This window comes from Phocoena phocoena, chromosome 15 (assembly GCF_963924675.1).
Source record: "Phocoena phocoena chromosome 15, mPhoPho1.1, whole genome shotgun sequence".
In the NCBI taxonomy this organism is placed as follows: Eukaryota; Metazoa; Chordata; class Mammalia; order Artiodactyla; family Phocoenidae; genus Phocoena; species Phocoena phocoena.
In genome coordinates, this window is record NC_089233.1 from 75,585,334 (window position 1) to 75,600,349 (window position 15,016).

The 15,016-nt window shown below is 37.2% G+C and overlaps 1 protein-coding gene across 2 annotated transcripts in view; it reads left to right on the forward strand.

The window, feature by feature from the left end:
* The window catches only part of CSE1L (chromosome segregation 1 like), a 41,559-nt gene that overhangs the window by 12,035 nt on the left and 14,508 nt on the right, over positions 1-15,016 (forward strand). The window contains exons 4-14 of one of the 2 annotated variants that reach the window (XM_065892691.1): positions 1,808-1,909; positions 1,985-2,130; positions 2,459-2,549; positions 4,160-4,267; positions 8,039-8,131; positions 9,944-10,111; positions 10,217-10,346; positions 11,181-11,246; positions 11,660-11,862; positions 12,309-12,393; positions 14,054-14,115. In XM_065892691.1, coding sequence (XP_065748763.1) covers positions 1,808-1,909; positions 1,985-2,130; positions 2,459-2,549; positions 4,160-4,267; positions 8,039-8,131; positions 9,944-10,111; positions 10,217-10,346; positions 11,181-11,246; positions 11,660-11,862; positions 12,309-12,393; positions 14,054-14,115 — 1,254 coding nt within the window. The remainder of the gene's footprint in view (positions 1-1,807; positions 1,910-1,984; positions 2,131-2,458; positions 2,550-4,159; positions 4,268-8,038; positions 8,132-9,943; positions 10,112-10,216; positions 10,347-11,180; positions 11,247-11,659; positions 11,863-12,308; positions 12,394-14,053; positions 14,116-15,016) is intronic. The other variant, XM_065892692.1, reaches the window with a different exon arrangement.

A 15,016-nucleotide genomic window follows, 5' to 3' on the forward strand; every position in this document is an offset into this window, starting at 1 on the left:
TGGGAAGATCCCGCATGCCGTGGAGCGGCTGGGCCCATGAGCCATGGCCGCTGAGCCTGCGCGTCCGGAGCCTGTGCTCTGCAAGGGGAGAGGCCACAACAGTGAGAGGCCCGCGTACTGCAAAAAAAAAAAAAAGTTAAACCGGACGTTTTTCCAAGTTGCTGTTTTATTTAAATTCATATCAGTTAAGTCAGCTTCATAACCCAGGTTGCTAGAGAGTGTGAGACTTTGTTTTAACATCCAGTTTGGTTGAAATTTAACTTTAGCTTACTATCTACTGAAGAGACATTACATGGGAAGATACAGTCTAAATGAGTAATTGAAGCAATTTCTATTGTAAACAAGGAAGAATTATATAAAGCTGGAAAAAAACCACATTTTATATATATATATATATGCATTCTACACATATATGTGTAGAATGCAAAATAATTTAGATTTGAAGTTTTTGGTAAGGGATTTGTCCTATGTCTTGTGGGATATGGAAATATTTTCTAATCATAAGGTAAGTCTTATTATGCTGCAAGTTTAATGATCAGTATAGCTATACATTGAGAAACGGGTATCTTCCCTACCTTAGCTTCTTCCCTACCTTAGCTTCTTCCCTACCTTAGCTTCTTCCCTACCTTAGCTTATGACAGTGGTTCTAAATTGGGGGTAGTTTTGCCAACCTGGGGATATTTAGAGACGTTCTGGTTGTCCACGCTGGGGGTGGGGTGGGGAGGGTGTCTGGCATCTAGTGGGTAGAAGGTGAGGGTGCTGGGAACCATCCTACAGTGCACAAGAAAGATCCCCGTAACAAAGATTTATCTGACCCAAAATGTCAGTAATGCCGGGGTTGAGGTAACTCTGGGTTAGGATAAAGAAAAAAGTGAGAAATGTTTTTAGTAATAGCAGTAATGATACTTAGAAAGTATTAAAGTTGACAGAAATAGTCAGTTTTTCTAAAAAATCAGCTTTAAATCTGGTTAAATATTTATTTAGAATCTTTCCTCATTCCATAGAAGAATTCAAAAACAGTAAATATTGTTTTTAAGCTTAAGTCAAGCATTCTCACATGTGGTGAAGAAATGACTTAGTGAATTTTAGAATGTTTAAAAATCCATTCATCTACTTGTAGACATGCAAGCCCTATCCCTCTGTCTTGATTTGTAAAACTAGTGAGATACAGAATCTGTTTGGGCGATATAGTCCTGGATGCATTCAAACTGGTAATGGTCAAGAAGTTTTCATTGAAAAGACCTTTCTTTGACTTAAGGTAACAGTCAAATTGAAGCTTTTGAAGATGAATATCGCAGTTCGCAGGCCCCTCACTGCTGTGGCCTCTCCCGTTGTGGAGCACAGGCTCTGGACGCAGAGGCTCAGCGGCCATGGCTCACGGGCCCAGCCGCTCCATGGCATGTGGGATCTTCCCGGACCGGGGCACGAACCCGAGTCCCCTGCCTCAGCAGGCGGACCCCCAACCACTGCGCCACCAGGGAAGCCCTGTATAAAGATTTTTAACCACATGTTCTGATTAGTTTACTTACAGAACTGAGATTCTTAATTGGCATCAGGGAGTCAGAGAAGCTCCTTAATTTGTATGTAAAATATTTGCATTTGGGAAGGAAGGTACATTTTTCTGCAGAAAAATGCTTCCATCAGATTATTAAAGGAATCTGTGACCCATTTATGTAGAAGGAAGGCCCTACCTTCCTCTGTTTTTCTTAGGAAACCAGGGAATGAGAAATGGTTCTATTTTATCTACAAACCCGTACAGTAATAGGTATGGATTTATGTCACTTGCTTATTAATGTTTTGCTTTTAGGTTGAAGATGAACCAAATAAAATTTGCGAAGCCGACCGAGCAGCCATTAAAGCTAACATAGTGCACTTGATGCTTAGCAGCCCAGAGCAAATTCAGAAGCAGGTATGTGAGGCCCTGCTTGTTAGGTGGGCTTGTTTGTAGAGCTTTCAATCGAATTAGTCTCTTTCCTCCCCACAGTTAAGTGATGCCATTAGCATTATTGGCAGAGAAGATTTCCCTCAGAAATGGCCTGACTTGTTGACAGAAATGGTGAATCGCTTTCAGAGTGGAGATTTCCATGTTATTAATGGAGTCCTTCGTACAGCACATTCTTTATTTAAAAGGTATTGATATATAAATTCATATTTTTAAAATACTTGTTTCAGATATTTTTGCTTGTGTATATTTTTGTGATTATGTCATTTTTTTATGATAATTCTAGAATAAGAGCATAAGCCTCTCATTATTGTGTTTGTTTCTTCTTAAGTGTAGGATGTTTATTTCATATTGCCCTATTACTTGTGAAATACCTGGTCTTGATAAACTGTGCTTGAATTCCCTTTTTATTTCAGAAAGCTGTCTAGCCATAGATTTTTCTCTAATCTAGCCTTGAAGACCTAAAGTCAGTTAACCAAAATTTGTAAATTTGCCTCTTTTACCTTAATTTTCTAGATATCGCCATGAATTTAAGTCAAATGAGTTATGGACTGAAATTAAACTTGTTCTGGATGCCTTTGCTTTGCCTTTGACTAATCTGTTTAAGGTATGTGATAACATCTTGGTGGTATTTTTTAATTACTTAATATTTTATAGTGCTTGAATATTTGTATAAATTTTGTTTAAGAGATTGCTTTGAAAGTGTATTTGATAGGTAATGGTTTAGAGCAGCATTTCTTTTGAAAAATTTCAAATCTACACCAAAATAGAGAAGCTGGTAGAATGAAATCCCATGTATTGACTACACAAGTTTAATGGTTACTAGATTTTATTTCTTTTTAATTTGTTCTCTCCCTTTGATTTTGTACGAATAATTAAAAGCAAATCCCAGGCATCATATTATTTCACTCAAGTATTTGAGCATGTGTCTCTAAAGGAATAGATCTGTATTTTGATTTGACTGTTTATGGAGTTTAATTTATATATCCGTACATCATCTTATAGCACATAAGGAACTTTCCTAAATATCTTTCTGAAACTCGTTTAAGATCGAAAGAGAAGTATTGTTAACTTTTTTTTCCCGATGAGGAAAGTGGAGGGTTCGGTATCACACAGCTAATAAAAAAGAGAGCCAGGCCTCAAACCTAGTTTTGCTAACTTGAGAAAAGCTGCTCATTTCCTGTTTTCAGAAAGGAAAGTTGTGTGATAATCACAACTTGCTAAATTACAGAGTATGCACAGGATTTTTCATGGTTAGGATATCTTACTGATAGTACATTTTTATTTTTAAAAATAAAATTGGACAAAATGTCAATTTTTTTCACCTATTGGACTAGCAAAGATTTTTATTTCTTTTTAATGACATTAAAAGTTTTAGCCAGGAGCAGAGAGGGATGGGTGGGGGGAAAATGTTTTAGCCAGAGTCCAGTGAAATGAACACTAGTGTCCTGTCCATTGGGTTATAAATGGTACTAGCTTTCTGGAGTTTGACATTTCATTGAGAAAACCATAATATTCATATTTTCTAACTCCGGGATATACTTAGCAACGTTTGTTGAGTGTCTTTTACATTGTAGGTGTGCACAAATTACAAGGACCTTTTATGTATATTTTCTCATTTTATTCTCATATTTTATGAGGTAGGCATTATTCTTAATTACAGACAGATATGGAGATGGGGGGCACAGTAAAATAACTTACTCAGAGTTATGCTTATTATGAGTAACAGAGTCTGGGTTGTATCCAGATCTATCTGGCTTCCAGAACTCTTACTCATAGCATACTGTTCTGTACTGGTAATACAGTTCTAGAATCTCAAACTCAGAAAACTAGAAGTGTGCCCAAAGTTTTATACATAAGCTTGTTTATTGCAGTTAGAATAACAAACAATTGCAAACAACCTACAGGCCAGGTGGCAGGGAATTATTTAATGAGTGCATATAAAGACAGTTTTGTGTAATATAGTTATATACATGCACAGAGGAGAGTAGAAGGATCTAGTCCAAAATATTAATATTGGACTTTACAGTAGTGCTGTGATGGACAACTTAAAAATATATTTTTTAATGTGTTTTTTCAAAAATCCTAAATGACTGTATACTACTATTTAAAAGCCAAATTTTGGAGAAGGTGTATGAATAGTTTCAGCCTAATACAAGGCTTTTTCACTTAAGGTTTACAGTACACTAAAACCGTCTTTCTAAATTCCTTTCCAAGGCCACTATTGAACTCTGCAGCACCCACGCAAATGATGCCTCTGCTCTGAGGATTCTTTTTTCTTCCCTGATCCTAATCTCAAAACTGTTCTACAGTTTAAACTTTCAGGTAAGTTTCGTTTTATTTCTTGCTTTTGATTCTTATTCTTTGATGTCATATATAAAGTTTTTCAGTTGATAAAGACTTCTTTGCTAGCATTGATTTCCCCCCCACACCCTGAAAAAATAGACATTGGTTGCTTGTGTTCTGATTCCCTGCCATTCTTTTTTTTTTTTTTTTTACAAGAGATAAATAAACTGACACCAAGCATTGTAAATGGATGACCACAACAGAAGCAACAATGATTGCAATTACCAAACACGAAACACACTCATACTATGTCATAACATTGCAATTCAGTCCAGTAATCCTCCACTGTAACAGCTCCTTTACTTTGCAGTGAAAATTGATTTGTATATTTTTTGCCTCTGAGTCCTTGTGGGATTTTTTTTTTTATTCAAACAGAAGGTCACAATTATAATCATCCTCATCAGTTCACTCAGTCCCATGTAATTAATTTTTTTTTCATCTTGATCTTTTGTTAGCACTTTTATGAATTCATCGGTTTTCCATTAGAGTTCTGAAAATCCTTATTCATTCAGTTCAGCAATACAGTCAGTTACCAGAAACCTGTACTTGTCAGAGTCTTTTCCATGAATTCATTGAAGATGAAACCCTTTTATAGGAACTTTTTTTTTTTCTGTGGTACGTGGGCCTCTCACTGTTGTGGCCTCTCCTGTTGCGGAGCACAGGCTCCGGATGTGCAGGCTCAGCAGCCATGGCTTACGGTCCCAGCCGCTCCGCGGCATGTGGAATCTTCCTGGACCGGGGCACGAACCTGTGTCCCTTGTATCGGCAGGTGGACTCGCACCCACTGTGCCACCAGGGAAGCCCTTATAGGAACATTTTTGCAAAAGCATCAGAGTACACCCAGAACTGTCTATAAATGACAAAAGACTTAAAAATGACCACGGTTAAAGTTTTGATGGAAGTTCATAATAATGCAGTTGACAAGGAAATTTAGTTATTTCTGAGATATACATTTTAAAGTAATAACTAGAATTATGACTTATAACGTTATACCAGAACATATAAGATTCTTAGAAATTTCATGTAATGTCTGAAACATTTATATTAACATATTTCCATACAAATAACCCAAAGAAAGTTTAGTATTAGTTGTTTTTTTGTTTGTGTATTTTATTATACTGCAGGTTCTTATTAGTCATCAGTTTTATACACACAGTGTGTACATGTCAATCCCAATCACCCAATTCAGCATACCACCATCCCCACCCCACCGTGGTTTTCCCCCCTTGGTGTCCATACGCTTGTTCTCCACATCCATGTCTCAACTTCTGCCCTGCAAACCGGTTCATCTGTACCATTTTTCTAGGTTCCATATACATGCGTTAATATACGATATTTGTTTTTCTCTTTCTGACTTACTTCACTCTGTATGACAGTCTCTAGATCCATCCACGTCTCAACAAATGACTCAGTTTCGTTCCTTTTTATGGTTGAGTAATATTCCGTTGTATATATGTACCACAGCTTCTTTAGCCATTCGTCTGTCGATGGGCAATTGGACTCACTGACTTCAGACTATACTACAAAGCTACAGTAATCAAGACAATATGGTACTGGCACAAAAACAGAAAGATAGGTCAATGGAACAAGATAGAAAGCCCAGAGATAAACCCACGCACCTATGGTCAACTAATCTATGACAAAGGTGGCAAAGATATGCAATGGAGAAAAGACAGTCTCTTCAATAAGTGGTGCTGGGAAAACTGGACAGCTACATGTAAAAGAATGAAATTAGAACACTCCCTAGCACCATACACAAAAATAAACTCAAAATGGATTCGAGACCTAAATGTAAGACCGGACACTATAAAACTCTTAGAGGAAAACATAGGAAGAACACTCTTTGACATAAATCACAGCAAGGTCTTTTTTGACCCATCTCCTAGAGTAATGGAAATAAAAACAAAAATAAACAAATGGGACCTAATGAAACTTCAAAGCTTTTGCACAGCAAAGGAAACCATAAACAAGACGAAAAGACGACCCTCAGATTGGGAGAAAATATTCGCAAACGAATCATCGGACAAAGGATTAATCTCGAAAATATATAACAGCTCATGCAGCTCAATATTAAAGAAACAAACAACCCAATCCAAAAATGGGCAGAAAACCTAGACAGTTCTTCAAAGAAGACATACAGATGGCCAAGGAGCACATGAAAAGCTGCTCAGCACCATAATTATTAGAGAAATGAAAATCAAAACTACAGTGAGGGCTTCCCTGGTGGCGCAGTGGTTGAGAGTCCGCCTGCTGATGCAGGGGACACGGGTTCGTGCCCTGGTCCGGGAAGATCCCACATGCCGCGGAGCGGCTGGGCCCGTGAGCCATGGCCACTGAGCCTGCACATCCGGAGCCTGTGCTCCACAACAGGAGAGGCCACAACAGTGAGAGGCCCATGTACAGCAAAAAAAAAAAAAAAACACAAAAAAAAACTACAATGAGATATCACCTCACACCAGTTAGAATGGGCATCATCAGAAAATCTACAAACAACAAATGCTGGAGAGGGTGTGGAGAAAAGGGAACCCTCTTGCACTGTTGGTGGGAATGTAAATTGATACAGCCACTATGGAGAACAGTATGGAGGTTCCTTAGAAAACTAAAAATAGAACTACCATGTGACCCAGCAATCCCACTACTGGGCATATACCCAGAGAAGACCATAATTCAAAAAGACACATGTACCCCAATGTTCACTGCAGCACTATTTACAATAGCCAGGTCATGGAAGCAAAGCTTATAGCTTTTAATGGAAGTATATCTGGGAGACAAAAGACTGAAGAAACAGACTTGGGAAGGTGTAAGAACCAGTGGCATTTGAGAGGAAACACAGCCACGGTCTTATAGCAGAAAATGCCTGGTCACCCGGTTGCTACTGAGGTGGTGGTCTCCAGTCATTCTTTCTGTTCTTGAGTTATTACTTTAAGATTCAGGGCTCCAGGAATGAGAAGGGAGTCTTACTGGTACAGACTCCTATACTGAGATGCAAGAGAAAGGATGTAGCCTTTTTGTTACCTCTAGCCAGAGCCAAGTACTTGGACTTAATCCTCCCAACGTGACTATACTCACAGTGGTAGGGAGAGCATTCCTCAGAAGGAATAGGTAGAATGAATATGAGATGAACAGCCCAAAATGGCATACCTTCAGTGTGCAGCTAGACAGCAATTTGAGAAATTCTTAAGGATGCCACTGGGTTTTTGTATACCTTATTTTGAGTCCTACTTCCTAGAAGTCAGGTAGAATGAGGTGATTAATAACTTGTTAGTCATGGAAGCCTGATAGGAAGGAGGCATAATCTTTATCCTTGGATTTATCCCTCATTAAGAGGGCAGTATTGTGCCACAGGAAATCAGTAACTGTATAAGACAATAAGCCTGACCTGGTGGTCATCTTACAGTAAATGCAGTAGTTCAGAAAGGAAAAGGAATATATTGATAAGCACTGGGTTTTGTAAGGAAAGTTTTCAGTCTTAGCTGAACCTGAAAGGAATAAGTAGATTTACATTGGGACAGGAACAGGTGGCATCGTTTGTGGTTGAAAGCTTACTGAGACAGAGTCAGGATGGTTTACTCATCTGTCAGACCTAGCTGGAGCAGAGAATTCTTGTCAAAATAGGTATCCATTGACTTAGCTGAGAAATGTGAGCTTGAGTCTATAGGCATGTGGAAAACATTTGGCATGGTGGGGAAAACTTATTAAAATATAATAATTACTTCAACCAAAAGTCTCAAGTCACCATTTATTCTTTAGGATCTCCCTGAATTTTTTGAAGATAATATGGAAACTTGGATGAACAATTTTCATACCCTCTTGACATTAGATAATAAGCTTCTGCAAACTGATGTAAGTATTATTTAAAATATTTCCCAAGTAAGCTTTTTTAAGAATTATTTGAAATATAATGTTAAATGTCAATTATATCTCAATTTTTTTAATGTTAAAAAAATTATTTGAGTGCCCTCAGAACATTGGAGGGAGGATAATTGTAATGTGCAGAATTACCCTTCTTGTAGTCCTGACTTAAGTCACAATTTATAGATAAGGCTATTTTATTACATTATTGAAAGTAAGGCCTCAAGAGTATTCACATTGTGAACATTTTATGAAATAGAAAATCATTTGTCATTGAAGATACTAAGAAAACTTAAACCTCTCTAATAATGGCCTCTTGAAAAAGTCATCTACAGTGTGGGAAAGAGGGGACATGAAAGTTTGTAATGTGTAAAAGTTTCTGATCTGAGTTTTGTAATATGTACTTTCAACATGTACCACTCTGTTATTCATTTGCTTGTTTATTAATATATTTATGATTTACCTCTTTCTCAACAAACAAAAAACGTAAAAAGTAAAATATTAAGAATATTTCAACACCAGATAAAAATTACAGTTGGTGATGCAGATCTGTTGGGTGGCATGCAGAGGGAGAATCATTCCTGTGGGTGTACAGCAAATTTTGTCTCTGAGATTTTTACACAACAAGAAGCAACCAAAAAAAAATAGAGTTCCAATAAAATAACTCCTTCAGTCCACTAGGAAGAAACCACTCCCTCAGAAAACAAAGCTTGTCTTTACACTTAAGTCTAAAGGAAGTGTTTCACTTAGGATTCTTAAGGGAATTGTTTGCCCATTTAAATGCGTCATCTCACTGTGTGACATCCCTTATATTTATGCCTTGAGGAGCTGTTCTTTTATCTCTTCTCAATTTGAGTTCTTTGGCACATAATATAGCTCAAAAAGTATTTGTGATTGCTGTTATATGTAGTAAGCATTATTATATCAGTCACTGTCATGGTTTCAGGTGGGGTTGGCAAACTTTTCCTATAAAGGTCCGGGTAGTAAATATATTTGGCTTTGTGAGCTATATACTCAACTCTGCAGTTGTAGTTGAAAGCAGCCATAGGCAATACTATAAATTGTCTAAATGAAAACAAAGAATGTGTGTGACTGGGTTTTAATAAAACTTCAGAAATTAGGCAGCAGGAAATTAAAGCAACCTGCTTTAGGTTGTTCAACATTTTATAACCAGAATATTATTTGTGAGAATGTTATAGCATTAGCTTATTGGGAAGAGAACACATTTTAATATACTTGAAATGGGAACCTTTTGGGAGATAGCAAGACTATGTTACAAAGGAAAATGTGATATGATTTTTATCACTCAGGTTTTTGTAGGAATATATTATTTTCGATTTAATATGTAAATATTTTATAATTCAGCAACCAGAAGAAAAAGCTTTATTATTTACTTAAACTATTTATTCATGCATGCATGCAGTGCCGTGTCTTAGTTGAGGCACATGGACTTCTTGGTTGCGGCATGCACGCGGGATCTAGTTCCCCAACTGGGGATCAAACCCAGGCCCCCTGCATTGGGAGCACAGAGTCTTACCCACTGGACCACCAGGGGAGTCCTGAAAAGGCTTTATTTAACTTGAAAACTTTTGAGAACTGCTCTCATTGATTAATAAATAAGAAGTGTTTCATCTTGTATTTGTTTGATAGACCAGGTGAATAAATTTACAGTGGCGTAGATGTAGTTCACAGCACTTGGCTTTGATGTAAAATGTTTAAAGAGTTCAGGAATTACAGCTACTCTCCATGTTTATGGTAGCGTTGAGGTTGTATGTTTGAGTTTTCCATTTTCTCTCACGTGAGGATGAAGAGGAAGCAGGCTTACTGGAGCTCTTAAAATCCCAGATCTGTGATAACGCCGCACTCTATGCACAGAAGTATGATGAGGAATTTCAGCGGCACCTGCCTCGCTTCGTCACAGCCGTCTGGAATTTACTGGTTACCACAGGTCAAGAGGTTAAGTATGACTTGGTAAGGTGATGGTGGAGACAAATAATGAAGACGCCCCCTCCCCCCCATGAAATAAATGACTCCGTTTGCTCTTAAAAATACGCTTATTTTTGTGTTTTATTCCAGTTGGTAAGTAATGCAATTCAGTTTCTGGCTTCAGTTTGTGAGAGACCTCACTATAAGAATCTGTTTGAGGACCAGAACACGCTGACAAGTATCTGTGAAAAGGTGATTGTGCCTAACATGGAATTTAGAGGTAATTGTGGCAAAGTGTAAAACCTTTTCAGGAGATTAATGAAAAGCTTGTTTTTTAAAAGAGTATGTTAGTATAAATTTAAGACGTCTTCTCTGTGTTGCTTTTTGTAACATATTCAGCCTAAGTTTTGTTGGATTTAGTATTTCACCAAGGCAGAAGCTATTTTTGGACAGTTGACTTGAGACAAGAAGTGATTGATGACCTTTAAATACAGAGTTGAAGCCCACCTAGTTTGTGCTTAAGGTTAAAATAGTCCTAAGAGTCTGTATTTGTACAAAATGTCTTTCTGACAGTTGGGAAGAGCAGTCATTAGATCATTCATTCAGGAACAAAATGAGGAAATAAAAGTGTAACGTGGGGTTTTATTTCCTTTTCTTTTTTCATAAAACTATATGTAAAGGACAGATCTTTAATCTGATACTGTCTGTCCTACTTGTTTTGGTGTTGAAATGACTGTTTATGAAATAATGGTGATAGTAGTTGTTAGGTTGTTTGTTTAATGTCCTTATCTGGCAGAATAACGAGTTGGCATCCCTAGACTGGTCTCCCAACACTTTTGAAGGTTGGTGATGAAGTCCAGTTCTGTGGACGTTCACATTAGAACAAGTGAGCCTATCTCGCAGCTGTATGCATTACCTATTACCTAATCTTTCAGGGTAGCGTTTGCTGCTCTAAGTAATGATTAAGAGTATATGAAGTAGTCATTTGTTGGGAAAGAACACTTTGCTGTAAAACGTGGCAGTTCCACATACTCTTCTGCATACTCGACTGTAAAGGTAGAATGACTTGCCACGTCTTTCAAGAGGTGATCTGAAATGTCATCTTGCTTTGTAGCTGCTGATGAAGAAGCCTTTGAAGATAATTCTGAGGAGTATATAAGAAGAGATTTGGAAGGATCTGGTGTGTATTTTGGTTTTTAGCTGTTGGTCTCTTAGCAAGCCAGTTTTAAAGTTGCTCTCTGTCTAATAAATACGGGGAGGTGAGGGAGTCCTGATAAGTGTGTCATTTCAGCTGGCTTTCATTGGAGAACTGTTTTCTTTCTTTAACTTGTACATGGTAGAAAGCAGCTCTTTATACGAGCTATATCAAAGCATCAGATGTAGAATTACTTGTCTTTTTTTATATACTTATTAGTGTTTATCTTACTACTATGGTCTTTCAGTTTCGTTCTCATTTTACATTTGTGGGGGAATTTTTTTTCATTGTTTTTGTTGCTGTTAGCTCTCAGATGGCAATTTGTTTTCTTATAAACTTGGTCAGTTGGTTGTTGGTGGTTTCTTTCTCCCATAATATATTTCCCTTTGATTTTGTAGATATTGATACTAGACGCAGGGCTGCTTGTGATCTAGTACGAGGATTATGCAAGTTTTTTGAGGGACCCGTGACAGGAATCTTCTCTGGTTATGTTAATTCCATGCTGCAGGAATATGCAAAAAATCCATCTGTCAACTGGAAACACAAAGATGCAGCCATTTACCTGGTGACGTCTTTGGCATCGAAAGCCCAAACCCAGAAGGTGAATCCTTTCAGTATATTTTTATTTCTAAAACATAGTTGTTGGTACCACAGAAGTCAAAAAGAAGTGATATATTTCTGGTTATATAGCCTACTCTGTTAGATAATGTGTCAGTTCTGATTAGAATTCATATGGTTTCCAAAGATGGCTTTATACTGATGTATTAAGCACTTAAGTTTCTTATGGACTAAAAGATCAACAGATGCCGCACTTGCTTCCTTAGCTGAGACTCAGTATATAAAACGTGCTAAACTTAAATTTAGCTGTTCTTTAATTTAGGGAAGTTTCTTTATTATCTGTTAGAGTAGTCTTATATGTAAGTAGTTTGTGTTTTGAAGTATTCATTTCCATCTTCAACCTGGTTTTCTAAAGCTGCCTAAATTTCCAGTGTGGTAAATAATTACAGATTTTTCATGTTATTTCACTGTTATGAATTTGTTTTTTAGCATGGAATTACACAAGCAAATGAACTTGTAAACCTGACTGAGTTCTTTGTGAATCACATTCTCCCTGATTTAAAAGCAGCTAATGGTGAGTTTTGTGAAATGTTTTTAGTACAGCTTACACTATACCTGCAGTTTTTTAAAAATACATTTATTTATTTATTTGTCTGCACCAGGTCTTAGCTGCAGCATGTAGGATCTTTTAGTTGTGGCATGTGGGATATAATTCCCTGACCAGGGATGGAACCCACGTCCTCTGCATTGGGAGCGCAGAGTCTTAGCCACTGGACCACAAGGGAAGTCCCTATACCTGCAATTTTTATTTTTAACTAAAAAATGAGTACCGTTACAGCTCTATATCACCATGATACTGAAAATGGTGGCTCCTATCCTTATTGCAGTTACTTTATTGGATAAAATCCTCAAATGGTTGCCCCAGATCTTGCCCAGGTGAAATTAACTTTCCATAAAGAAAATGTCTCTTATGTAGGAGGAAAACAGGAACAAGTGAGACTAAATTGTCACTGTATATTTCTAATGTACATATAATAATGCACTAGAAATTATACTTTGGTTTTTGTTTTCCTTCTCATTTAAAAAATGAACTCTTGGGGGACTTCCCTGGTGGTTCAGTGGTTAAGACTCCACCTGCCAATGCAGGGGACACGGGTTCGAGCCCTCACCCGGGAAGATCCCACATGCCCCAGAGCAGCTAAGCCCATGCGCCACAACTACTGAGCCTGCGCTCTAGAGCCCACGAGCCACAACTGCTGAAGCCCGCATGCCGAGAGCCCATGCTCCGCAACAAGAGAAGCCACTACAATGAAAAACGCATGCACCAAAACGAAGAGTAGCCCCCGCTCACCGCAACTAGAGAAAGCCCGCGTGCAGCAACAAAGACCCAAAGCAGCCAAAAATAATTAATTAATTATTTATTTTAAAAATGAACTCTTGGGAATTCCCTGGCAGTCCTGTGGTTGGGACTCCGTGCTTCACTGCCGGGGTTCAATCCCTGGTCAAGGAACTAAGATCCCACAAGCTACATGGCGAAAAAGAAAATAAAAATAAAATATCGGGTTGGCCAAAAAGTTCGTTTGGGTTTGTCCAAAATATGTTAAGGGACGAACGAACTTATTGGCTAACCCAATAAAACTAAAAAAAAAATGAACTCTTAAAAATTGAAGTAAATTTAAAGTACTTGAAACTAATAAATACTAAGGATACTTTCATATGTTTACAAAAATATGTTGATCAAGAGAGATTCTTCTAAAACTTTGTGGAAAATTTAAATACACTAATAGGTGGGGATAATATTATAAAGAACTTCCATGTTACTATCATTCAGCTTCAGGAACTTTTAACAATTGGCCGATATTTTATCCCTTTCACTAACTTACTTCCCACTACTAGTGCAAGCTCCTCTAGAGAGACTTGCTCTTGATTCAGAATAGCTTCAATTTTGGAAGAAGATACTACTGTTATTTCACGGTCCAAATCATTTTTGTTCAATTACATAAGTAACACACGTTCATTTGTAATGAAACTTAAAGGTAAGGGGGAAAAATAAAATTATTTATAAACTTATCAGTATTAATAGCTGTGTAGTAGATCATTATATAATTAAGCTTTAATTACTTGACATTTTGTTTACCAGAACCATGTTTTTAAAATCTGATAATGTTGTCACTAGTTTGGGAGTTAACAGTCCTTAGCACTAAAATAACTGTGACTTTTTTTTTTATATATAGTGAATGAATTTCCTGTTCTTAAAGCTGATGGTATCAAATACATTATGATTTTTAGGAATCAAGTAAGTTGCTTTTCATTTATATGTTATATGCCACTTAATCTCTTAAGAGTTTTATTGTATACTGGCTTCTCTTCCCTTCTGTGCAATCATATTCGATATCCACATCTAACAAAATTAACAATAACTCCTCGAACTTAGGATGCCAGTAGAGACTGTCATACAGAGTGAAGTAAGCCAGAAAGAGAAAAACAAATATTGTATATTAACGCATAAATGTGGAATCCAGAAATATAGTACAAATGAACCGGTTTGCAAGGCAGAAATAGAGAGACAGATGTAGAGAACAAATGTATGAACACCAAGGGGGGAAAGCAGGGGTGGGGTGGGTGGGATGAACTGGGAGATTGGGATTGACATACATACACTAATACGTATAAAATAGATAACTAATAAGAACCTGCTGTATAAAAAAATCAAAAAAATAAAAAATTAGGATGCCAGACCATGATTAATTTTCCTCAGTTTCTCTAAAATACTGTTTTACAGTGATTTTATTAAAATTTGGGATCCAAACAAGGTCTACACGTTGCTTATGGTTGATTATGTCTCATGTCTTCTAATTTATAACAGAGGGGTCCTTCTTCCCCTTTCTTTATTCATGTCATTTTTTGGAGAAACCAGTCATTTACCTTGCAGAGTTTCTCATTCTAGTTCTGGCTGATTGCATCCTCAGAGGTATGATTTACCTCTTGTTCCTCTGTTCCCTGTATTTCTAAATTGGTAAATCTGGAGGCTTGATTAGATTTTATTCCTCTGGTAGGTGGGGGGTGGCGAGAGTTTGTCACTGGTATACTTTGCTTCGTTTCACTAGGACACGTACATTGTCTCACCCACTTTCAGTGATGTTAAGAATGATCATTGACACATTTTTTAATTGAGATATAGATAACCTAATATTCAC